The sequence below is a fragment of the Nyctibius grandis genome, chromosome 5, assembly GCF_013368605.1.
Source record: "Nyctibius grandis isolate bNycGra1 chromosome 5, bNycGra1.pri, whole genome shotgun sequence".
NCBI classification, from domain to species: domain Eukaryota; kingdom Metazoa; phylum Chordata; class Aves; order Nyctibiiformes; family Nyctibiidae; genus Nyctibius; species Nyctibius grandis.
This window is the reverse complement of record NC_090662.1, coordinates 40,008,294-40,035,382: the sequence shown is the minus strand read 5'-3', so window position 1 is coordinate 40,035,382 and position 27,089 is coordinate 40,008,294. Positions and strand designations below refer to the sequence as shown.

Below are 27,089 nucleotides of genomic sequence, written 5' to 3'. Positions count from 1 at the left end.
CCCCCTGACATTTACAGTCATAACTTGTTACATAAAAATGGCTGCTCCTGAACACTCAGTCAATCTGTTCTCAGAATAACTTGGGTTAGGCAAGCTTCAGATCACTCTTTTAAGACAAAATCTACAAATCCCATGAGGATGGATACAAAAATATTGAAAAAGCATAAGAACTCAGAACACTGCAAGCCACCTGAGAGTATAAAAAAAATCTTGCCACAAAGCTTACAGTTGCTTACAGATGGAGTATATGTAAATATTCAAAATCAATAAAGATCACTGCTGAAACGGCAACAGTAATTAATTTTTGACATTAGAAACAAACAAGCACTGCAAGCGCATCCCAAATCCTTCACGAGCAAAATTGCAGGTGTAGCTGTTTCATTGCAATGGATTTGTATAACTGCTATAAAAGTAGAATGAAATGTCACAAGCATACATATTCTGTGATCAGCATTCATAAATTCACAGCACTCATAAATACACTGCTACTGCCAGTCCCACATTGTTTAATTACAAGACAAACAGCAGGACTGGACTTTTTCCGCAGCGGTCCAGTTCTGAATCTCCTTGACAGACTTTTTGCATTGTAGGCCCACTCCAAGTTTTTAATACTGCAAAAAGTGAAATCCCAGAGGACTTCTCATTTCTTCTACACAAAGCAAAATAAAAATACATGTAGTTCAACAACTGTTTCACAGACAACAAAAACCTATTTACAATTTTGTTTAAATTTTAATTTCAAGTTTGCCTTGCAACTAAGTGCTCCAGAAACTTCCTGCCCTTTTTTTTTTTCTCTTATGCAGGGATTCTCCTATGGTCACAAGGATAAAGCACGTGAAGATAAAACAGCCAGAGGTTGTGATGAATTGAGGGAGAAACTCCTTCAACTCTTTGTAAATTGTTCTAATAATTAACTCGTCTCACTGTTAGAAATATGCCCTTTAATTCCTCATCTAATTGTCTACCCTTAGCTTTCACTCCTAGAATCAGAGCAACAATGAATGGTTAACAGACAAAAAACTTTTCTTAATCATCAGTGCTTTGCTTTGCTTTGCTGTGAATCAGAAGTGAGTTAAGGAAACTTCCCCATTTTGTTTCAGATGGACGTCTTAACAGTGTTACTCACAGCAAGGAGCTTCAGGGTTTTATCAGCCAGGTCAGCCAACACGAGCACCTCTGAAGGGTCGTGCTGATATTACCTGGTCCTCACTGCTTCTGCATGTCCCAAAGCCAATCCTACAGAACTTCCTGACTGCTCTGGGGGGAATGGTAGGAACAGCATGGGGGACCACCAGTTAAAGTGACTTTTGCTGCAAACTCTTCTCAAAGCAATCAGAGAACTGCAGAACAAAGCCGAAGGCAGGATTCAAGTCATGACCCTCGTGCACATCTGCCAGTCGCAATTTAACATGTTTAAGAACGAGGAAAGATGTTTACATGCACAAGGCAAAAAGATTTTGCCACAAGCTGAACAGAAGCCAGGGCTCTCTCTGACGTGGTGACATATGGACATGTTGGTTATTTCAGGGAATCACTGAGTCACTTAACTGAATTTTAAGAAATATATGTTATTGCTCTTTGAACTGTGCAACTGTATTTGGATTAACCTTTCCTTTGCCAGATGTGTTTGGAAAAGACTTTTCTCCTGAAACAAAAGCTCTGTCTGTGCATCTCTAGCACAACACTGACTGGACAGTGGAAAAAGGTACTTATTTTTCAGTTTTACAAACACAAATCATCAAATCATAGAATCACAGAATCGTTTTGGTTGGAAAGGACCTTTAAGATCATCAAGTCCAACCATTAACCTAGCACTGCCAAGTCCACCACTAAACCATGTCCCTAAGCACCACATCTATATGTCTTTTAAATACCTCCAGGGATGGGGACTCCACGGCTTCCTTGGGCAGCCTGTTCCAGTGCTTGATAACCCTTTCGGTGAAGAAATTTTTCCTGATATCCAATCTAAACCTCCCCTGGCACAACTTGAGGCCATTTCCTCTCATCCTGTCACTTTTTACCTGGGGGAAGAGACCAACACCCGCCTCGCTACAACCTCCTTTCAGGTAGTTGTAGAGAGCAATAAGGTCTCCCCTCAGCCTCCTTTTCTCCAGACTAGACAACCCCAGTTCCTTCAGCCACTCCTCTTAAGACTTGTGCTCTAGACCCTTCACCAGCTTCGTTGCCCTTCTTTGGACTCGCTCCAGCACCTCAATATCTTTCTTGTAGTGAGGGGCCCAAAACTGAACACAGTATTCGAGGTGAGGCCTCACCAGTGCTAAGTACCGGGGGATGATCACTTCCCTCGTCCTGCTGGCCACACTATTTCTGAGACAAGCCAGGATGCTCTTGGCCTTCTTGGCCACCTGGGCACACTGCTGGCTCATATTCAGCCAGCCATTGACCAACACCCCCAGGTCCTTTTCCACCAGGCAGCTTTCCAGCCACTCTTCCCCAAGCCTGTAGTGTTGCATGGGGTTGTTGTGACCCAAGTGCAGGATCTGACACAAAATATTGTGGTCAGGCATAACCTAAGTATAATAGGACCAGGCAAATGAATTTATTAATCAGCTCAAGTCAGGAAAAGAACCAGACGAGACTATGCCAAGAAGACTTTAGAAAACATGCTGTATACAAGTTTTGCCAGATACTACCTGACCACTTTTGTTTTGCACACAAGTTACTATGCCATGAAAGGAATACATTAAATTGTAAGCAAGGCATAACATTCATATCATCTTCATTTTCAGGAATAAGAGGGGCCAAGAGGCAGCACAAGTTCAGATGCAACAACAAATCAAAATAGTTTTCTTTCTTAATGCCTTTTTGCCAAAATTCCTGTCCTTTTTTTTTTTTTTTTTTTTGGTTGTAATGGTGGTTGACTTTCAAGCCCTTTTGGGACTCTGCATCTCTTCTAGAATCTGGCTGTATTTCAGATGGTTTAAATTCCACATGGTAGGTCAGGGATAATATGTGTGCAGCCTACCTTTTAAGAAACTGAAACCACTTGTCAGAAGCTTGCATGAATAATTGTAGAGGGCCAAATGAGCAAAACACTATTTAAGCACCCAGTTACCTTCAACTGCAATGAGAATTGCTATGCTGCTAAATAGGGGTGGGAATTTTAAATGTGTCTTTGAACCTGGGCTCAACCTAGCAGTACTCAAAACCAGCAGAAGCAAAGAGTGGCACAGCGCTCCAGCAATGGCTAACATGCGGGCACGGGGGAAGGAAATCTCTCTTACTTGTACTGTTGATGGTCCTTTGTACTTCTTGTTTTTGCCATGAACCTCTCTGCCAGTTTTTCCAAGTTTCGGGAATATTCCATCTCTATTTCCGACTTCTTGCGGAAGAAATCCTGCAGATCCTGAAGAAGCTGCACTCTCATTTCAGTCTGCTGCTCCAGGCATTTCTGCTGCTCGATGAGTTGAGCTCGGATCTCTAATGAAAGAAGCACATATCCACTCAGGTCAGTGAAAGCAAACGAGAATTGAGTGTTAACAACCAAATGTACAAACACTCCAGCATACTTCAGCCTCTGCAGCTACACCAGCTGGATCTGTATTTTAGGTCCTGTGGTGGGACACAGCAGTGGCAGCTCTCACTTCTGCCACCACACGCTTTATGCCTCAGGCCACAGCATGCTCCCACCTGCTGTCTGTCTCACAAACAGCTATGGCAGAGGACTCTGCTGGGCTCATGTGAGCAAAAGACCTGCCTACTCCTTCCTCTCCCATCCTCTTCCTGGCATGAGCACAACATCTGGCTCGGAGTGATCTCCTCACAGGAGGTGCTGTGCAACCATTTGAGCAGCAGCCCATTCTGCTGCCCTGAAAAATGTCAAGCTAAACAAGCACCCTTTGGGCCACGATCAGCCTGCTAACTGCCAGGTGGACCTTGCTGGTTGGTACCATCATGTACACCACGGAAACAACCTTGTGATAAACTCTGGAGGCATCATCAACCATTACTGTGCAAAAATGAGCTTCCGCATCTGCCCCATCCCTGCCAGGGAGGGAACTGGTGCACTATACATGCATTCACCAATATTTTACAGTGAATACAGAGGAAAAAGTGTACCTATATTTAGAGACAGCTACTTGAAAATTTGCACAAGGTTCCATAGACTGAGGTGTATTTATTAACATAAAACAAAATCAGTCAACTTATAAGAGAATATATGCTCACAGTGATCATCTAAAGTAACAGGCAAAAGCCTCCAGATTTCTTACCACTGTATCATATGCTGTTTGCCATATGCACAATTGCTATGTGGTAGGGTTCTTCTTTTAGTTTGTTTTTTTTTTTAGCACTTTTATTTCTTGAGTGCTAAGCAGTTAATCACATTCTGGGAACACTTAGTCTAAAAACATCCCTCTGGTTCTTTTGAGAGACTGGTTCATTAGAGTTGTGTCAGCTGCCCAGGCACACTGTAATCCAGCGTTGTGGAGTAAACACAGGAGTAAACATTTTGTGACTATAATATATGTATGTATTTTTTAAACGGTTTAATGCTATAACAAGGACTTATTGATAGCAACATAATATGCCAGAAGTGATATCCATGTAAATGCAAAATTGTTGTGAACTTTTACTTGATTCCTGATGATGTAACCATGCTGTGGGTAAGATGTTGGAAATCTTAGATGCCTCACTGGTTTGAAATAGAAAAGCATTCTAAAAATCACTGCTAATCATAGAATAGAATCATAGAATTGTTTTGGTTGGAAAGGACCTTTAAGATCATCAAGTCCAGCTGTTAATGTCACACCTTGCCTCCAGCAAGGATGAGCCACTGTAATACAACACTGTATCAATGACATTCATCTACACAGAGGAGAAAATCAGACTGGAGCTGGAAGGTTATTAACAGAAACAAGAGACTGCTTTTTTGGGTGTCCACTACTTCTACTATTGCAATCATGGAAAATTCCTGTGTATAGGAAATCAGTTGTACAGATTCACTGATCACAAGCAGCAATATTGCCCACAAGGTGGAGTTTTGACTAAATCCAAATCCATGTACATTGTCCCTCTACTTTGGCCATCTCCCTTTCCCACTACAGATTTTCTACCAGTTACTTTAAAAACAGAGCTCTGTACAGAGCAACTATGTTCTGATTATTTTGTAGGTCAGTGGATCTCACTGCTGTAATTCTTCCTTTTTAGGCAGACTTTTACCATAGCAACAGGACAGAGAAAGATTTTAGAAAACGGAATATATGAATAGAGATACAGGAAACAATGAACAAGGGACGACAGATACAATATGAGAAGTTGCATCAGCTTTCTGATGCTGTCTGGATTTCCAGTGGACAGTAGTAGCTTCCTTCAAATTTGTATATTAGAAAACAAAACTGGAGCTTGATCTCTGAAAGGTGATGGTGGCTGGAGGTGTCCAAACTCTGAGTAAGGTGGTAACTTAGTGCTACAGGGGGACTGCGGCCTTATGAAGTTAGTTCTACAATTTCTGGCTATTTGAACCTTGGCAGGGAGAAAGAACATGCTGGCTCCAAAAGGTTGAGCCTCTGGCCTCCCACTGGAGGAGAAAAAGGGGAGATGCACATCCCACTCGTGCCAGCTGACCACAGTCTGTCCAGAAGAGACTTCAGTATAGCAGTTCTCCCTCCAGTCTTTCACGTCCTTCTGCTCCTGCACTTTTCAATTCTTCTTTTACAAATAATGGCAGGCTGAGGAGACGGCAATGAATAAGAAATCAGATCACTGAATGTTGTGATTTTCACTTTCTGATATGAGAAAGCTGTGGATTTAAAAAAAAAAAAAAAGCTAACAAAAACTCCCCAAAAAACATTGGCATAACAGCTAGCCAGCCTGAGCCACTGCACATCACAAAATCACAACTGTCCAAGTACTATTAACTAACATAGACTACCCACTACCTACTGCTATGGAAAAATGCACCAAGGCAACGCTCTCTTCTTCAACTAATCCACCTGTGATTTCCCTAGGGCTACGAAGCAGCATGGAAAATTGTTGCACTGTAGTCAAAGAAATAAATATCCAATACGCCAAGAAGGTGCCAAGTTAAAAACTAGTAGAGCTCAAACTCCATAGATACGGAAACAGGTGCAGCAGGCAACAGAAGGGTGCCTGTCTTTACTCGTATTTTGCTGGCACATTTACATTCAAAGTCGAACTGATACCAGCTGTAATGGACAATGACATTGACCTATTCTGCTCTGCAGGGTGGCTGATGTCAAATGATTGCCAGGCTATTTTGCACCAGGAACAGGCACGTTTAAACCCTGGATGAATTAACCTTCTCCTCTGTACAGCACCTTTGAGTCATACTCACTGGTTTTCTGGCCAAGGGCTGGTTCACAAGGAATTCCATCCATTTACACTGCAGTTTGAACAGACTGAATTCACATCAAGTGGACAAACCTTTGCCCCCTCAACCTTTGTCCAAGATTTACACACACAACCAAAGCAAGTAAGCAGCTAATGTGACCATAATTAAATCAATAACCTCTGAGGAAAGTTTTATTTTTAAAGATTTTCATGTTAAAAATTATTTCAGTTATGCCCTCATTGACACCATCCTCTAGAATTACTGCATTAAGTATAAAATCAGGTTTTGTTTGTGGCAGCCTTCAAGATATAACTCTAACCTTTCAACAAATCTGTATTTTTTCCTGACAAGAGGTTAAATCAGTGCACTATGAAAAACAAAAGGAGATAAAATTATAGCTGTTTTGAGAGTTAAGTACAGAGCAGATGAAGCTGAACTACTGACATCACCCAAATCATAATCAGAAACAAACTCGTCAAGGTTACCTCTTTGCACACAGTACAGTATTACAAATAACGACTTATATAGCATTGCAGTAATACATCGTGTTACCCTGGAGAAGGTACGTGTAACCAGTTACAGGCCAGTGCCCCACCTGAAGGCACTCATGGGGAGATATACTGCAATGTGACACACAGCAATGGCACCGGCTACACACCAGCAAGGAACAAAACTTGCCACCTTTGCTTCCACACACACCAAAGCACCAGGCTCCATTAAACATCCCAGAAAGCCACAGGAAACCCCCTCCTGACCTCAGAAGCTGGACACCTGATAAATACACAGTATTAACCAAATTAACCTGCTGCCAGACCAACACTTTGCATGCAGGCTGCCGCCCTGCCGCAGTACTCCCCACTGCAACGCATCCCTGCCCTGCGATGCTGCGGTGCTCCTGTCACGCTGCACTAGGCTGTGCTTAGTCCTGTCAGCCCTCAGAGACTTCCCAGACTACCGTGAACCTTCGTTATCAATCCTCAACCAAAGCAATGCTAATGAATGCTTTGTAGTGCTGTTACCCGTCTGCTACAGCTGCTTCCCACCCAAGCCCCCTCAAGAGCTGTTGCAGCCTACTGCCCTTAACTCCCATTTAAGTGGAATTAACTTTTGTGCTCACAGAGCAGCCCTTGCATGGTTTTTGGTGTTCGCTGAAAGCTCTGGAAGGTGCTGCAGACCCAGACACCTCTCCCTGGTCACCCCCTTGGCTGCACTGCAAGTCTCCCACCTGCTGCCTCACTTTGCCCCGCACTGCGATATATTTAAGTCATGATTACAGTATACAAACTAGGTAGACACATTAATCCAGCAGTATTACTGGATAACAATACAAACAGCCCCAGAGCCCCATCCTGTGAATGATTATAAAAGCAAGCATCTCGCCAGAATTACTTGAGACTACAAACAGGCTCTCACAAGGCATAGTTATGTTTGCAGGTCTTTATCTGCTCGGTAACTTCAGACAAACCCGTATTACCTCCCATCTTTCTTTAAATACCTCCTTCACAAAAAAAAATAAATTTTTAGATTAGTTTTAAAACACTCGGAAATGTCTCATCAAAAGCACTGAGGTCAATGTATGATATCTTAGACTTTATATTTCTAAGCCATTACAACTTTGTCATTTTTTTGCCCCACTGACCTATCAACACACATATCCCTCATTCTCATATTTACGATATCCAGATCATATTCCATAGGAAAATATTCAGACTTTAAATTCAGTCTAAATATCATTTGGTGACCAACATGCTCTTGTAACTAAGCAGATATTGGAGCATTAATCATCTTGCAGCTCCTCCTTGGAGACACTTGAGTCTTACATGACTCTCACTGCACCTCAGTTACTCAGTGTAAGAATGGCTCATGTCTGAGGCTGCTGCTACAAGCTGGGGTGCTGCATCAGGGGACTGATCTTTCCAGTTTCATCCCAGCCTTCTGCCTTTGTAAGGACCTGCTTTTGGCTTCTCTGTTGAGACAGGCAGAGCTTTGGTCCAGCTGAACACAGCTGGCCAACATCTGCAGTTTAGGTTTTGTTTCAGGAAAGTGCTTAGCTCCAGCCCACTGAGGACACTGCCAGCAGAGAAACCGCAGCAGGAATCACTGCGGGGGGGCCTGGAGATGTCCCTGTGCACAGTTAGCAATCCTTAACGCCATGTCACCCCTAGGATCACCGCTCCCACACCTGCCACGGACATTAAACTGCTTCTCAGCAGACAAGAAGATAAAGATGATGAGAGGTATCAGCCCTGTGGTGGGTGCTCTGGCCCAGCTGCTGATAGTCCTCTCTGATATATACAGCCTAAAGGTACTAGTGCTGGACAAGCTTTTATTTCTCAGAGACATGTCTAGAAAGCTATTTAAGTTTTTCTATGACAAATGGTGAGGGAAGCTCTGTGGTCGGCAGGGAGTCTGGCTCATGCTCTCTTCCAGGTTCTCACTGCCATTTTCCTGGACCACAAGCACTTCAAAAGCCAGGAAATTCCACCAGCCTGACAGCTGATGAGAGATGCTGGGGTGAGGATCTCACAGGCTGCTGGAGAAATGCCTTTAAATAGATCATGAGCCTGTCCCACAACATTAACTTTCTATGACAGACCAGTGGAAATCACTTCCCTGAGTTCAACAGGCAAGTCAGAAGTGTGGCTGCATAGACAGTGATGCCCTTGAGTTTCTGAAGGCAGGACTTCTGTGGATGTTCTTCTACCCCTCAGCTGATTTTACTTAGGACATTGAACACACAGCTTTATGCATGTTCCCACTTAAAGTGAAACCTCTGCAATACACACCCAGCTCTAAATTTACTTTTTGGCTTTGTGCCATTTCCCAGAGAATTGATTTCAGATTTTTTGGTTTTTTTTGGGTTTTGGGGGATGTGCTTGTGGTTGCCTTCAACAGAACACATCTCCAGGCTGTAGTAGCCTGTGGAAATGGATGGGGATTGAGAATCACACCTGGTATCTGAAGGTCTGTACAAAGGGTCAGGAATCTGAAGCCCCTGTTGACATCTGCCAACCCCTTTAGAGACTTTAAACCTTGTTCATTCAAGCACTTTGGCATGCTTAGAGATAAAAAACAGTCCTTGTGCAGCCTTTAGCATGAAAGCTGGTGCAGAAGCCATTTGCAAGATGAAGACAATTGTTTACAGGTCCCTTCAGTTGTCATGCTGAAACATAGTGAGCAGATAAAGAACAAATTCTCTCCTTGCAGCTGAAAACTTAGTTCTACACATTCAAGCAAACACACTCCTACCTACTGCAGCCGCAGACTGGGCAACAACATGCCCCCAACCAGAACCATGTAACTGGGGGATCCCAGTGGACAACGTCCAAAAGGGGTGGCTGCATTAGGGCACCTTCTACCTTCCATTTCCCCTTGAAATGGGAAGACACGTCTGGAGGAGTCAAGAAAACCTCTATACGTAGCTGAAGAAGCTTTTCTTCTTCTTGTTCTTGGACTAATGCCCTCCTGCTATTCACAGCCACAGCTGCTGGTCACTTGGCTGCCTACCGTCTGAGCCTGAATGGAGGGGAGCATGCCAGCTCATGACTTGGCAGGACACTTCTTGCCACAGCGCTACTGCCAAGTGACCGTGGGTTTAAGCAGGCACTCTGCCTGCACCACATTTTGAGTGCCACTGCTTCTGCGGCAGCTGCTCCCTTGCACCCATGACTAAGTGCTGACACTACATCCTACCAAAACTTGAGCGTGGCATACTTTGTCCTTCTGGCCACTGGAGCTGGGACTCTGAGGACAAAAACTTCTACCCCTTAGAGAAGAGGGAACTTTGTTTTGTTGAACAGTAAAATCACAGCTCATCCCAAAACCACTGCCAACCAGAAGAGAAGAGAGTAAAGTGCAAGACGCCTCCTCTGTCTCAGCAGTCTGATGCCAAGTCTTTCACCAGCCTGACCCAGCCCTCACCTCCCACTGCGGGAGCAGATGCTCTCCTGGAATCCAACTGCCCCACCGCCAGACGAACAAATCAGCTCTGCCAACCACCAGCACACAAAAGAAGAGCAAAGAATCCACATCAAACAAGATCCCAAACACATTTAAGAAGAACAAAACAAAGCAGCAAGTACCCGAACCATGGCATTCACGGCAAAGGCCTGTAGCCTTAGAGAGGAAAGGAAAGGAAAAAAAAAGAGAGACAGACAAGGAGTCTGTGGGCACCTCTGCCTGCCAAGGAGACAGGCGATCATGCAGTAGGTGTCTAAAAACCCATTTAGGCCATCTAAACTGTCAGGATCTATGTGACAACTTATTCTGAAGCTTCCGAAGGATTTAGACCATCCAGGTTTTTTTATGCTTGTTAAAGATACCATGAGCCTTTCCTTGCAGACTTCAATTTTGAGCATATGAGAAAACGAAAAGCAAACTCAGTATGCGCAAACCTTTCTCCTCTTCTTACCAATGAGGTATCTGCCAGCAGAACACAAAAATTAGTCATGGCTCTCCTCTGAATAATTCTTTGCAGCAATGTCTGGAATGCCGGATTGACAAGAGCACTCTACAAGAAAAAAACATACCCCTTCCTGGCCACAGATTTCTATAAGTCTATTATTTAATTTGATTATTACAGGCTGCTATGATTGCTCTAATCAGTAGATGAAATGTATCCTTCCTTCTGGTTATTTTCTCTGTATAGAAAATTCTTTCCAGAACACAGACTGTCTCTTTTAACTATTCAACAGAATTTACCCAGTACATGCCCTATGCTATATCCTTGTTACATGCTTACTCTTCTGTGTTTAGATCATAAATCCTACATTTTAACTAGCACCTAAGGAAATATTATTTCAGCTACACCACTTCATAAAGTGGAACAAAATAACTTCTTCATTTCTAGAGCATTAAAAGCAGTTTTAGCATCAACAGATGGTCAAGCTCACGTCTCCCAGAAAATTCATGTCAGCAAAAGATCAAGGCTTGTAAGCTAAATTCTGACCTCCCTGAAATCAATAGAGATTTGTCACTAACTTTACTCATGCTGGGATTACTATCTTTACTTAAACTTACAAGAAAAGCTTACACTCATCTAACAAATATACTGCTATCAGAGCAGGCAGTCTTTCTCCTTCTTACATTCAGGGTACACAACCCTCCCAGGTCACCACGTCTCAGTACCAGAACTTCTGCAGACAGACAAAAGGACTAACCCATAGACGGAAAGAACACTCCACGAGTATTGTCAGAGCAGGGAACAGAAAGGCACGCGTAGCTCAGACCACTCTTGTCAGTGCCATTACAGATCAGCCTCAATCTCTTTTGAAACCTTCCCAAAAGTTGGTAGCTACAACAAAGATAATTTCCCAGCAGCAGCTTACACTGGTGAATGAAATACTACGTTCTCATCAGGCTCAGCTGGAGCATGCATGAACTCTTTGGAGAGGCAGCGTGCAGGTGTGCAGGGTGGAGGTGGCCAAACTGGGGAGCGGGAGAACCTGGCATGCAGGCACCAGTAACACAAGACTGGCACTGTGAGAGAAACTCAGCCTTACGAATGGGATCATCTTTGAGGATCAGCAGAGAAGCTGTTCTGAAGTGGACATACTGCTGCTGTACAGGTAGGGTGGTTTTACTCCTCCTGAAATGCTGTATCTGGTTTACAAATCAAATCAAACTACAAGGTCCCATTTTTCCATCTTTCAGTCAATTCTCTTGCTCTTCATAGACAAACCACTGGCAGGTTTTATGTTTCCACATGTATATCATACATCTGTATGCTTTCATTTCAGGCCACCTGGAACTTCAAAAAAAAAATCTCCCTATTTTTGTAGAAATTCTCTACCTGTGAATTCACTATTTTAGTGAAGAACTCATAACACTTGCTTTTAAAAATTAGTATAATAATTTCTCCTTGGTTTGTGTTTTGTTACTTCCTTTTAAAGCCAGAACAGACTTGAGGACATAGTCACAAAGTTTCCAACCACTCAGGGCATTGTTTATAGAACTAATTACCTGTACAATGAAACAAGCAATATAGGGTGAACCATCACCGAGCTTCTGCCAATGTAAAATGACCACGGGAGTGCAAAGAAGTCAAGAGATGTATCTTAATAAGCATTCCCCAAAACAGTCTGATTTCAATTAAACTTCCAGGCCCAGTGACCCACCTTTGTGGGTATTTCAGGACCCACAGCACTAACCTCCTCACCTACTAGATACGGTGGCCAACTGCCCATAGAGTCTCCTTACATTGTGGTGCAGACTGCTGCTCTCTGAAGCGCTCCTCTGAGATGAGTGATGTACCTGTCAGACTACAGTGACAAATGGCAAGAAATGGAGAAGAAAAGGAACAACAGCTGGTAGTCTTAAAGTTGATGGTAAAATGTAAAAGCAATGCTGGATGTACGCAGGTTTACAGACCCTGGGATCATCATTGTCAACTTTGTATTAAAATGCAGGCAAGCTTGTTAAACAAACCCATTCTTGCCATGGAGGACTTGTGGATAATCTTTTGTTTCCCACAGGCAACCGCATTTGGTCACTGCTGTATCAGTTTTAGCAATTTCCCCTGCAAGCAGCAGCAAAAAGAAGGAAATTGTAAGGCAGGCAGAAGATGCGGTAGTCCTTTCCTTTCCCATTTTAATTTGCACTTTGGAGATGGCGTTCTGAGCATGCAGGAGCTGCCGATGCACTGGGGAACCTTGAGTCCTGCCTGACACTGCTGAATTATCTAAATGTGGAAGATTTAGGTCCACTTTTTTCACCCTTCTCTAGCACTCAGAAATTATTTTAGTGTTTTTATTAACTCATCCTCCTCTAATTAAATTTAGATGGTAAAAATATCTAAAACAGATTTCAGACTTTCATAATTGCTATGACTTTTCAGAATAATATGCAAGTGCTGGCGAGAAAATAAGATCTGTAGTGAAAGCAAGTTCTCAGTTACCCTAGAAATAATTCAAGGCAACTCCACTCCTTCAGTACTCTCATTTTGGATGCCCTTTCTGCTCCCTGTTACCCCAACCTCCAAGAGTTTATTGTCTTGAAAGATGTAACGCGACAATTCAAAGAACATTTTACATCTTTATGCCGTAGTGAGATCAAGCAGAAACAAGTACTCAACTACTAGGTGTTGCACCAGTACTTCAACAAGCAGTGTACGTATGTCCTCACTGTAGAGTCTGTGCACTAAGCACAAAAAATTTGGTAGCTGCAGCATCTGTTTTCCACAGGTTCTTCTAAAGTTTCTTCAAAGTGCAGCACACAGTATAAAGGCAAGTATGCAGCAGAAAAAAAACCCAGCTTGTCACGATCAGAACAGTAACAAAAACCTAATGATCTTAATCAACTTCCTTACTCGTAAGATGGGTGAAGCCAAGTTAAGGCCTTGTCCTGGCTGCCGCAAGGCTGAGGATGGGACCGACTCCGGACAGTGCGGCAGTGTGTGCTCCATGATAGACACTGCATCACCCGTCCACCAACGCCTCCCTGAAATGACCCCAGGCTTGGTGCTGGCACACATCCTACCACACAGGCGTGAGCACCATTTCATTTTGTTAAGCTCTGCCACAATAAAACCCTTCATTCTTAACATCTCAGGTGGACAGCTGACAAGTGAAAATGTCTGAAGGTTTTTTCTGTAAATTAAATGTTGAGAGATGTGTCTTTCTTGACAAAAAATAAATTATTCTGAACCTCTGGCAGACGACATAGCTGTTAAGATGAGAGTTATGCTGGTAGCAGTGCAAGGCAGGAGCTCCTGAGTAGCAAGACGAGCAGGAAAGACATGAAATCTGTGCATCGATCAGATACGGCCTCTTCTGTACGTTGATTACTATCACTGTGATAAGACTCAGGAATTAATAACTAGAGAAAATGCCCTCCCTACATCCTGTGAAAATGATTCTCCATGCATGGCGCATCTTTAAGAGGTCAATAAAACATTTTTAGTACAACACACACCCTGCCGCATGCCATAAATAAAAGCAAGTGTTTGATCTAGCCATGACTTTCAGTGACAGCTTTTTAAGTCCCAAGGTGAAGTCACTGTCCGGTTAAGGACAAAAAGGAAACCACAATTTGTGCTCTGTGTGCCAGGATTTTACCCACATCTTTTTTCAGCTCAATCTGCCTAACATGCAGCAAAATACTTTCACCATTGCTCATTTATCCTTTACACATTTAACTCCTAAAACCTGCAAATTTAACGTGTTGAGCACTTTTGTGTTTTTCTTCTAAAACAACTTTGTATTTTTTCGCTGTGACAGATCCATGATGCTCCTCTTCTTTACTGAGACAAACAGCTATGCCATTGTGATGCCTTCAACACCAGTTTTAAAACTTCATGTCCTCTTCCCATGCTAATTACTCACCTGAGTACATCCTTGCAGTTGTATAAGGTCCTGTCTACTGTAGTCAACCAAGTGGGGCAAAAACACTGTCTTGGGCAACACGCCAGAGCTGCACAGTCTGATTTAGTTTTTGCAAACTTCTGGGCACAGCATTGCCCCATGAGCACCCTCCTCACCCACACCTGCTGTGCAGGGCTCAGGGGATAGCATGAACTGGGGACTCTCCCCATCACTCTGCATCGGTGAGGTGTCCCCATGGCAGTAGGGGACTGGAGCTCCTCCCTCACCCACTCAGTGCTGAGCGAAGGATGGTTTGTACCACCCAATAAATCTTTGAACTAAATCGTATCACCATGCTTCATACTCCTTGTACAGATTTCTCTGTACAAATGCAAGCCTTGATGGGGAATATGCCTGTCAGACCAGACGGACCTCGATCTGCATAATTTTTTAGTAGAGACGTGGCCTGAGTCTGCAAAAGGAAAGTCCCCGTGTGTGATTACTGATCCTCTGAGCATGACTATAATATTATCCAAAAATATATTTCCATGTCATGTCTCAGTTTCATATAGCAAGTAATACTGAATTTGACTCAATAGATGATTTAAGAAACATAACAACATCACATTCTGGGAATGAAAAACGGAAGTTTCGTATGCCAAACTTTGCGCAGAAAAAGTTAGTATTTTTACTAATTAGACAAAACAATGAGCCCTATCATGATGGAAGAACTTCTTCTGTCTGTGGAAATCCTAAAAAATGTAAAATGATAATCACCATGTTGGTTGATTATAACTATCAAACAAATAGTAGTAACAGTCAAGTATTTTTATATGTCACTGAATTAATAAGATGATATAAAATCTGCCAAACTTCAAATACATTTGCCTATGTACTGCTCTGATTTGGTAAAAGACGTCATTTCTAAGTGAGAAAATAAAATGTCTACCTCAAAGTAAAGTTTTCTGACAAGTTTGAACCCAATTACCTGGAGCCCCAAATTCCACTAACAGCAGCTGGGAAAAAAATCAAATCCTTCAGTGTCACAAAGCAGATTCTTTGCTCCATCTTCCTGCTACGTGGAAGTATAAATTGGATTGTGGACCCCATTTAATTAAATTTAGCTTCATTGTTACAGCAGGAGGAGAAAAAAGCCTCCCCTGAGGTTCCTGCTAAAGGGAATAGAAAAAAAAAAATCCACTGAGAGACTCTTTGTAGGTAACCATTGCTCACTCACTCAACAGTAAGATGAATAGTATGTGCTAGTAAGTGAACTTTGGGTTAAAATTATTTGCATATTTCCAGCTCCCCTGGAAGCAATCTTCAATCTGTTAGAAGCTAAAAAAAAGAAAAAAAATCACTCACTTTTTTTTTTATGAGATGAAATATCAGAGCCAGCAAAATTTAAAGTTCATGATTTCTAGAACCCACTATCTGCATTGTCCTCCTGCATTAATTCACTACTTTGTCTATTCTGCAAATGTCTCTCTCCAAGAGACACAGAGGTGGTTAGGGCTTCCAGCAGGGCTCCAATGAGTACTCTATGGAAGCAAAGACACCAAGAACAGCTGTAGGAAACAGCTGTGCCACTTAGGGCACTTTCAGTGAAAGGCCAAGGGACGAATCCTTCATATGCTACTTAGTTCAGGATCCCTTTATAAAAAAAAAGGCCATTAAAAAAATAATTATTGTCTATGTTTTTAGCCCAGCTCTACTTGGAAGTAGACATTCTGGTAGCAAAAGCCCTGCTGGAGTGAGTAAAGGAGAAGGGTTGCAATGGGCAGGGCAGGAACAGTAGCTCTTAGGACCTTTCTGTGTGTAAATAGAAATTGAACCCAAGCCACTTAATTTTCATATGTATAAAGTGCCAGCTCTGAGAAGGACAGCAGCAGCCATAGCAGCTGGATGGCAAAGTGGTAACCTGCAGAAATTGTTATCCTTTATTCTGGGAAAAAAACGTAGTTTGGTAATTCACAGGAAGCAGTGCACAACTTAGTGAAGAAATCAAAGACATGACACCTACAACGGAGAAATCTCTGCCCTGTAAGCAGCCCATCCTCCAGACATGAGCAAAAAACTAAGTGAACTTTTGGAAAGAATACATGCAGCAAACACGGATACCAACTGGGGAAAAAAGCAAGGGTACTCGAAAGGACAAGCCAGAGACGCCAGCAAGTGATACGAGTCTCGTAGGCTTCTGACAATTTGCCAAAGGAGGCTTTATTCTCAGTTAAGGATGACAGGAATACTCTAAATACTCTTGATACTGGTTTTACAACAGTGCTAAATTTCCAAATGTTTACCTCAGGCCTGCTCTTTTTATTGGAAACAAAGATGAGTTAGAGTCAGTCAGGAGTACTGGGAAAAGAGCTGAAACCAAAGGATAAACTAAGGACCAAAAAGTCATGAGGTGTGGACAGTACATACCCACACAGCCTGGACAAATCCCAGGGTGCAGTGGCCAAACTGCTGACAAGAATGTGTCCCTTCTCTCTGAAAGTGGCTTCTGTGACCACAGGGCTGAAGAGCATCTCCTGGAAAGGGGCAGGGGGAGTAGAGAGAGATGCCAGTGCGTTCTAGGCAAGTGAATCACTACTTCTGCATCAAATAAGTTACTGAAGCTCTCATCAGAAATACTTACAAAACAAAAGTAGATAGAGAGATAAGGAGAAACCAGGGCAGTTCCTGGAAAAGAAAACTGTATGGTGGCAAGCTACTAGAGTTACTTGAGTTTATCAACAGATAGTGGATAACTGAAACCCAGCTGACCTTCAGTTTCAAGTTACCTGCAGTCTCTAGCCTCAAATTATTCTATTCCTGTTCCACTTAAAATCTATCGACAAACCTTAGAGGGCACAAAAAATATAGATAACCCAGTTAAAAAGAATTTAACCTTTCCAGTTTCTGCAAAACCCGCATTTTGGCCACAGCTTCCTTCCTGCACCTAGTCTGTCAAAGTACAGACAGAGCGGTTATTGCAGGATCAGTCCTGTCCTCTCTACCTGGATATTCATTTTCACCTAAGTGTTAATCTACTGCTTTACCACTTTGGTGGCAGTCTGCCATAATCCAGCCATGTAAAAATCATGAAGAAATTAAGACTATATTTGAATGAAGTTCAAGTCATCCTAGTTGACTCCACACATGCATCACAGACATCTGACAAGTCTAAAACTGTAGATCAGTCATGTCCGAACTGGGGATATCTGAAAGACCTCCTCTGCAGCTTCTCTATCCAACAACCACCATTTCACAACTAACTGCACCCTCCTCAGGACAGTCATCTATAATCCAGCTTCTACTTACAACTTACTGTATGCCCGTGCAGTGCTGAACAAAGCACCAAGCCCAGATGTGACTGTAGACAGTAACACAACACACATCAAACACCAATGGTGAAGCCATGCTGGTCTTTAGTTGACTCACTGCTATACAGGTGGCATGACCTGTTTGTGAGCATGTGCACAAATACCTTTCAGAAAGGTACAAGACTATTACTGTAAATTTTTTTCCACCTTCATACAGGGCTGGAAACTGTACGATCCTGGTGTTCCACACTGTATTTCTAAACACTACCATACTACAAATAGCAAGGTCCAAATGTCTGAAGTCCAAAGGCAAGTTACAAATTCTAAACCAAGCAGTCTAATCAAAAAGTTTGGAGGTGTATTTTTACTTGTTTACACAGACTTTCAGGTTATGAAGAACAAGAGTAGATAGCCAGGAGATGCTGAGAAAGGTTTTGACTATAATTTGCTTTTATCTACTTTGAAGGAACAAACTGCTGATAGGAGGGGAAAAAAAGAACTTTTTACCTAGAATGGAAAGCAAAGGCAGTAAGTGCTCAGACAGTATTTAAGCGTCCTGCAAGTCAAGTCTTTCTGACATGCTGTCCCAGGTAATGGTTCTTTCCTTGTCTGTAAAACCCAGTTTCATCCCAAATTAGCATTATTTTTGACCCATGAGAAAACAAATGAACTTCATGCATGAAGAAAGGCTAGTCAGAAAGCTTGACAGAACTGTAACACCCAGACCCTGCTGCAAAGCCCAGCTAACCTCACCAGGAACATCCTCTCCCCACCTCCAAACAACAGAAAATTTGCTTGGAGAACAAAACCACCGCATCCAAAACTGTGTCAATCACCCTGAAACTGTTTGCAAATGTAACTGAAATCTACTGAGAAGATACAACTAGAGAGGTTTTTTTTTACCCTAGAGCCAGATTTACAAAATTGCTTGAAAGACAGGAGCTGGCAAAAGCCTCCCTTGGTCTGGGAGATCACTGCGCATGGCACCCAGCCAGGCTGCTGAGCTCAGCCTCCTCCCCTGCACTGCTGAGCCAAGCGAGCTTTTCCCACTTTCCATAGAGTCTTCTAAACACACAGGTATACAGCACTCTTAAGATGAAGGAGACATTCAGATCAGAAAAGCCAGTAGCTGAAATAGAAAAAGCTGGTTGTAAGCCAGCTTGCTAGGAAAAAGTTTTCCAGCAGACCTACGAGCCATTCACACTCGAGCCAAACAAGCTGCTTGAGCTCCTCAGAGTGGGCGGAAAAGCCACCCAGAATTAGGGTAGTCTCTGAGTGAAGCAATGTGAAGAGGTGACGACTGGAGACCCATCTCATGTCCTTCCAGTGAGAAACACATCTGCAACAGTTTAACTCTTTTGAATAATGATTTGTTTCTTGAGTCATCATTAAGGCTAGATGTAAAAACTGCATTTTCATAGATTTCAATTTCAGGGTAGGACACTTATAACTTTGAAAAAGGATCCTTCCTCTCAAAAGAACACCTCACTGCCATCCTACCAAGGGTGCCACTCACCCTGACCTGCCTCCATCCCTCAGGTGTTTTGCTGGGAATGCAGAGCTGGGCAGCCTGCCTTCTCCTGGGCGCTGCCTCCACTGGGCTCACTCCTGCTGATGGTTAACCATTGCCAGTGCTGCAGATCCACCAGGTTTGTGGAAGAAAAGGAAAGATGCTTTCAAAGCATATTCATCCCATGAGGCTGCATGGACAGTGTAGGGGTGATTAAAAAAAAAAACCCTAAACAAATCAGGAAAGCCCTTCAACAAGAGAGAACAAACATATTCCAGTTCTAAAGCACCTAGTGATTTTAATTAAAACTTCCCTCTTCTGCAAAGTTTCAGTCTTTTGATTTATTAAAAGCTTGTAATTAAGATATAAACAAAAGCTCAAAACATTCCCGTTCCTTGCAGGAGGGAAATTCAGATTTTTTTTTAATATGTCATTAGTCAGTATGATTTAGACAGAAATTTTATAATTTGAATCTCCAAGTAAAAAGAAGTAAACAACTGCTGCCAAAGGAAATTTAAGGGAAGAAATAAAAGCTTTCAGTGACATAACAACAGCGGATCCAGGAGAAGCAGAAACCTTGCAGAGGCTGCATCTGGCAGGGGGATACCTTGACAAACCTGTCAGCATTCTCATGAGTCCCAGACTTTTTCCAGTTTGCACCTTCAGATCCATGCATTTGTTCACTGAAATACAATAAGAAGTGCCGTCCTTGTTCCTTGTGGTGTCACTCAGCACATGCTCTGTCAGCTCAATGCTGTGGCACGTCTCAGACACTCCATCTTATTAGAAACCTGCACTCGTTCACATCTTAACTATGCAAGAGAAAACACTGTCTGTCTGGCCACTGCTCGTATAATGCTGAACTTATCTGCCTCTGCTGTGGGCTGGATTCACCACCACCTACATCCTTCCCCTGAACTCTTCTGTGCATGGGTGACTTCAGTACAGTGTTCCCAAGAAAGTAAATCCAAAACTACCTTGGTATCAGTTTTGGGTTTCCTTCTGAGAAAGGTTTTTTCGATGCCTTACCTGCATTTCCCCTGCCCTAGACGGACATTCCAAGACCTTCTTCCATTGCTCAAGCGTCTCAGTTGATGCTCTTTGAATGTGGGGAGGGAGACATAGCAAGAACCTTAAGTGCTTGAGGGCAAAAGGAAATAATTTAGTTTTCTTTTTACAGAGGCACTAGACAGACACGTAAAACACACTGATTTGCAGGATGCTCCTCTCTGTTTACCAAGATGTTTTACTTAGCAGGCATATGCTCCCTCTGTATTCCCCATATGTTTTGGGGTTTTTTAAAAATAAAGTTGGAGAAGTGGAATCATTTGCTCCGTTGCAGCCAGCTTATATGCGAAACGTTTGGAAGAGCAGAAGAGGATAGAAAAATCTACTTGATGAATTCATGAGAAGACTTTCAATCTTTCACTTCAAAAACTCTTCTGCAAAAATAGAGAACAAGGTTTTGCAACGTTAGGGATATTCCTTATTAAAGCCTGTAGACATAAACATCAGAATATGGCTGTGTTACTTAAGAAAAAATATATAAAAAGGTCAGGTCAGCTCAGAAAGCTGTACCTTTCCTGCACAAAATGACAGAATATTGCATCCTCTTCAATATGAGACATCGTTTGTTAAGATCTGGTCAAGGAAGCCATTAACAGCTCACAACTGCAGCTGTATTGATCAAATTAACAAACAAATGCGCAGTTGTGCTCTTCTTGTGCGTCGCATAATGGTGACCTTTCTATCAACCATGTTCATCTACATTTCCAACCACTGTTTGACAAATGCTGCACATACAGGAACAATGCGGTTTTCGTGCAGTATTACGTATCCCATGTCAGAAACCATGCAGGAAAGACAGGAGCTGCCTGGTGGAGGTGAAGACGGTACAAACACAATACCTGGGAAACAGGTATTTTGTTCTCAGCTTTCACTAAATTCTCCTGTTATATAAGGAGGTGTTTCACCTTCTTCTGTGAAAGAATTCACAGTGGCCCTGCAACTTATTAATCCTTTTCAAGAATTCTTTGTACCCTCTATTTTTAAAGGTCTTTTTTAAAAGAAAAAAGGAAAAAAAAGGAAGTGGGTTGTTTGGTGTTTTTTAATAAGGGGAAGGGCATTTCAGTACAAAGTTGGATTGTTAAAAAGAACCTAAAGCAGGCAACCATGTACTTTCATGCTGGGTTTTTTTTTTTGTTTGTTTAAAAAAAGCACTTTTAAATGAATGAGCATTATCTCAAGATGAAGCTGTCTAGGAGTGGCCATCGTGAATAAAAGCAAAAAACTTCAGTTTGACAGGACTGTAATTTGGCCATGCATTCTCTACCATGGGCCACTTACCACTGCTTAAAATCCTGCTGACCTCAGACAGCAGCAGGGAAGCAAGCCCAAGGTCTGACATTAAGACAAAGCAACAGAGGGGGAGGATGAGTCCACTTTTGTGTTCTGAAAGCAAGACCTAAGTGATTCTTTGAGGAAAGAGGAAATCCAGCAGAATAAAAAACCAGCAGCCATCCTATCTACTGCAGGTACAAAAGCAGAATTGTTAGTAATATTACATCAAATTTGGTGTTATGAGATAGGGGAAACCTGATTGCCTATCTTTGTGCTTGCTGTTAAATGACAATCTCCATCTGAGTCTTCCCTTTGCACACCACAGAGGTGCAACTTAAGCTGACCTAAGCTGGATCTAGAGCAGCGCGTTTGCGCTAACATGTTGTATCTGCTCAGGGTGTTGATCTTGCTAAAAATTAATGAGGTAAAAAAGATTATCCTTCACATCAGCTCTCACTGCAACCACATCGCTGCCAGTGTGAGACGAAGGAGAAAGTAAGAACATATGACAGGGGCTAAGGCAGCTATTGCAAAACCAGACTTGTCATGAGACCTGAAGTGCTGATGGACTGAAGCTTTGGCTGATCTCTGTTAGCTGTTTAGTTGTGGGCTGCTGAGGAAATATGTGGTCTCACCTTTCCTCCTCTCCCTGGTCACTCACCCCGCCTTCTTCCTTCTAGTCCCTCCAGAGATAAGACACATGTGGCCACATGATCTGTCAGACCAAGGCCTGAATCCAACCAGAAAAAAAAAGTGGATAAGGGAACTGAATCCACGCCAGTTCCCTTACAATAGGGTTTCATCATCACTCTGGCCTAGCAGAGCTCATCTTCCACCCTGCTTTTCTTTCAGCCACCAATTCAGAGTAGCAGCCAAGCGCCACATGCTCTGGTCTGCTCCCTGGGAGAGCTGCTCTGACAGAAGGAACCCAGAGAAATCAGCCCCTTCCCAAAAAGAGTTGGTGACTATAAACCACTAGTCTCCATATAATCCATTTTTGTATTGTCAAACAGATCTGTAGCAGCTGAAATGGCAAGCGGTAGCCTCCCATGGCAGTGAGTCAGGGAGGGGCAGAAAGAACAACTGCACACAGGTGCAGTGGCACAGACAAAAATTCACTTAAGTTATTCAGATGTGTGGTCACACGTGTCAGAAAAAAAGGGCTGAGAAAAGCCCTCTTTGCCCTGTGTGATGCACTGTCGTCCAACTGCACGCTCTGCTGTTTCCCGCAGTGCCTGGCATAGGCCCTGTCTTATCTGTCAGCTGTGCATTAGGCACCTCGGTGAAGTACTTGCAAAGATACATCTCCCTAAAATTGACACTCCGATGCCTTGGCAAGAGTAATAGCACTAACTCCAAGGGCTCACTGTCTTCCAGTCCAAATCCTACAGCATGGGGGCGATTTCTATTACTGTCAGCCATAAAGTACAATGGATATTGTCAAGCACTTGAGTAAAAATGCATGTGTAAAGCATTAACAAGAAGGATGATATAGCTTCCTCCTTGATAAATGACTCTCTTGCCTAAAGCCTGCAGCAGACACAACCACATATTTCACCTCATTTCCTGTGGAAGAATTTCCTTTTGGTTTTGTGGATCAGACCATCATTTAACACGTCCACCTCACTACAGGGTTTGCAGTGGTACAGAGCAGCAATCCACAGGATGCTGTGCCTCGGGAGGACAAGCACCATGTTAGATATCTAAGATAGATATAGCGGTACCTGTGTTCAGAAACCTGATTATTCCTGATTTAGACAACTACAAAAGGAGCCCTCCCACAGGGAATTCGGAGCAGGTGCAACACCCAGAGTGAATACCTCCTCCAGAACCTTTGTGCAGGTTGCCGGTCCCAAGGGTCCTGGACACCTGTGATGGGGGCAGGTCAACCAGTGCTGAGAGTACATGGGACTCTGAAGCAATTGAATCATGGAGGAAACGGTCTGTCATATAATTGCTTCTTCATGTGTGCATTCAGTCTGAGGCATAGAGGTGTCAGGATGTTATTCACTTGTGAGGAAAAGGAAATACCTTATCCTGTGGGTCTGGTTATTTTTATTGGGGAGGAAGAAAAGACTTCAATGACAGGAGCTGACTCTCTAAAATGGCCAGTCCCAGAGAGGTAGGACATCGATCTATGGCACTGCTCAGGACTTCTCCCTTTTGTGAAGGGCTTGGTACAACATTAGCCTGTGCATCAATGCCTGAAAGGGACAGATTTGCCAAGCAGGAGCTTGGCCAGGTCCTCAGCTGGCTAATACACATATGCTAGACAGGGGCACATACTGCTCTTTTCTGAAGGAGCAGAAACATGCCTCCTCGCTGTGCACCACAGCAGACTGACTTGAGTCAACCTCTCCTGCACCAGTGGGATGTCTTTTGTAACTACAGCAACACTTCCCTTATCACCACTAATCTTTCCAACTCTTTTTTTTTCTGTTAGGAAGATAGGATGCAATATATAGCTTGGAGGTGTTGCTAAGGTTAAGTCAACCTATGCCCTGTGTCAACACATCTTCCATGAAGAAAGAAAGACGTGTCACTGTCATGGGGGACTCCCTTCTGAAGGGAACAGAAGGCCCCATATGCAGACCAAACCCACTTCAAAGGGAAGTCTGCTGCCTCCCTGGGGTCCAGGTCAAAGATGTGAAGAAAAAGCTTCTTATCCTGATAAGGCCCTCAGATTATTATCCGTCATTTATTTTTCAGGTAGGCAGCGATGAAGTTGCACAACAAGAAGTCCAAGGACAATCAAGAGAGACTTCAAGGCCTTGCGATGACTGGTTAAGGGATCAGGAGCACAAGTAGTGTCCTTCTCTATCCCCCAGCTGCAGGGAATGATGAGGGAAGAAACAGGAAGATCTAGCAGATCAATACCTGGCTCTGAGCCTGGTGTCACTGGCTGAGTTTTGGGTTTTTTGATCATGGGTCAGTCTACACGACACCAGGCCTGCTGGCGACAGACAGGGGACACCTGTCTTAGAGGGGCAAAAGGATCTTTGCACAGGAGTTAGCAGAGCTCATCGAAAGAGCTTTAAACTAGATTTGAAGAGGGAAAGGGATAAAACCAGGTTCACTAGAGACAAGCCTGTGGGTGGCATGCCAATGTTTGTGGGATAGTGTGCTAGTGAGGTCCTTTGGTCTGCTGTCTCAGTGGAGGGAGGGAATGGAGACCCATGCCACAGCAAAGACACAAGGATTATTGATGTATTAGAAATCATGGAAGCGCCTGAGAATGGTCATGTAGGAATTAGGGCTACTCCCCCCCAAAAGGTGGCAGGATCAATAGCCCAGCTGAAGTGCATCTACACCAATGCACGCAGCATGGGCAACAAACAGGAGGAGCTGGAAGCCATTGTGCAGCAGGAAAACTGTGATATAGTTGCCATCATGGAAACATAGTGGGAAGACTCACAACTGGAGTGCTGCAATGGGCTATAAACTCTTCAAAAGGGATAGACAAGGAATGAGAGGCGGTGGGGTGACCCTGTACGTTAGGGAGTGTTTTCATTGTCTAGAGCTTGATGATGGTGATTATAGGGTTGAGTGTTTATGGGTAAGAAGCAGGGGGAAGGTCAACAAGGCAGACATCATGGTGTGAGTCTGTTATAGACCACTCAACCAGGATGAAGAGGCAGACAAATATTCTATAAGCAGCTGGGAGAAGTCACACAATCAGTTGCCCTTGTTCTTGTGGGGGACTTCAACTCACCAGATGTCTGCTGGAAATACAACAGACCACAGAGGAAAAGTCTAGGAGGTTCCTGGAGTGTGTGGGAGATAACTTCCTGACACAGCTGGTGAATAAACCAACTAGGGAAGGTGCCACGCTGGACCTCTCGTTTGCAAACAGGGAAGGACTTGTGGGCGATATGATGGTTGGAGGCCGTCCTGGACATAGCAATCACAAGATGACAGAGTTTTCAGTTCCTGGAGGAGATTCTATATTACAGAATCACAGAATCAATCAGGTTGGAAGAGACCTCTGGGATCATCGAGTCCAACCATTGCCCTGACACCACCATGTCAACTAGACCATGGCACTAAGTGCCACGTCCAGTCTTTTTTTAAATACATCCAGAGATGGTGACTCCACCACCTCCCTGGGCAGCCCATTCCAATGTCTAATAACCCCTTCTGAGAAGAAATTTTTTCTAATGTCCCTGGCGAAGCTTCAGGCTATGTCCTCTTGTCCTATCACTAGTTGCCTGGGAGAAGAGGCTGACTCCCACTTCACTACTTGATGTCCCAAGGCAACTGCTGACATAAGAGCTCCATGGAAGATTATATCCAGTGCGTATTATGGATCAGAGGCACTTAGTAAGGACCTCTAAGTCCAGATGTTGGAAAGTTAACACAAAAGAAGTTATGAATGCCTACAAACATACTAGTCAGGAAAGACTGTAGTTACGGCAATTAAATAAGGAACAAAAAAAAATATCTCTTTGTTCAAAGGGACTTTAAACTATAAAGCAAATATATCAGAAAGTAAATGCTACGGAAAAAAAACATTCACCCGAACAAAGCAAGGATTTGTCTTAGGAGGAAGGAATTATAATTATTATAAATGTCACATCAAATGCAATAGACAACTTCCACAACCAAATGCATTTGAGGGAATTCTACAAGGAACTGAATCCTGTGTTAATGCTTTCCGGGTGTAAGATGATAGTTAGAAAACCACAGTAATGACAAGCCCATGACTGTGGCAGAATGAGAAGCTCTAATGTGGCGATAATCTTCCCAGAATTGCCTCTCGGCAGAGCTCAGCTGGCCTGGCTTGGTTTCCCTTACCATTTCCAACCTTTAAGGCATACAATCAACTTCAACTCAGCCAATCTCCAAGCTTTCAGAAGGAGTTACCCAGGCTAAGATCTGTGACTTGATGTTTTTTGGTTTGTTTTTTTTTTTTCTGACATGTTAAAAACATCCTCCCCAACAAAAAATGAAAAAGCTCCTGGGGTACCAATGCTATAGGAGAAAGGACAAAAACTAACTAGGTACGAAATGCATAGGGATCAAAAGCAAAGATAATGAAAAGCATTTCCCCCCTAACCTTTTGAGCTAGGTGTTTCCCCCAAGGATTCACTGTTGCTGTTCCCAGGTGTCTGCCATGACCTTGCACTGGCTGCTGGTGCTCAAAGCAGAGCGTATGACGGACCCCCAGCTCAGAGCAGCCCTATTCCACACAGTCAAGTGCCAGGGGGTGTTACACTGCTGTTCCCTTCTCAGTGTTATTCATCCCATCCCTCATGTCCTCTCCTTTCTGTTCTCCAAAGACACACTTGTCTATCTTTCTCAAAAGCTCATATTCAGTC

General features: G+C 43.2%; 1 protein-coding gene across 1 annotated transcript in view; it reads right to left on the bottom strand.

Moving 5' to 3' along the window:
• The window catches only part of SRGAP1 (SLIT-ROBO Rho GTPase activating protein 1), a 150,864-nt gene that overhangs the window by 65,944 nt on the left and 57,831 nt on the right, over positions 1-27,089 (bottom strand). Inside the window, exon 2 of the mRNA XM_068400485.1 lies at positions 3,246-3,441. Coding sequence (XP_068256586.1) covers positions 3,246-3,441 — 196 coding nt within the window. The remainder of the gene's footprint in view (positions 1-3,245; positions 3,442-27,089) is intronic.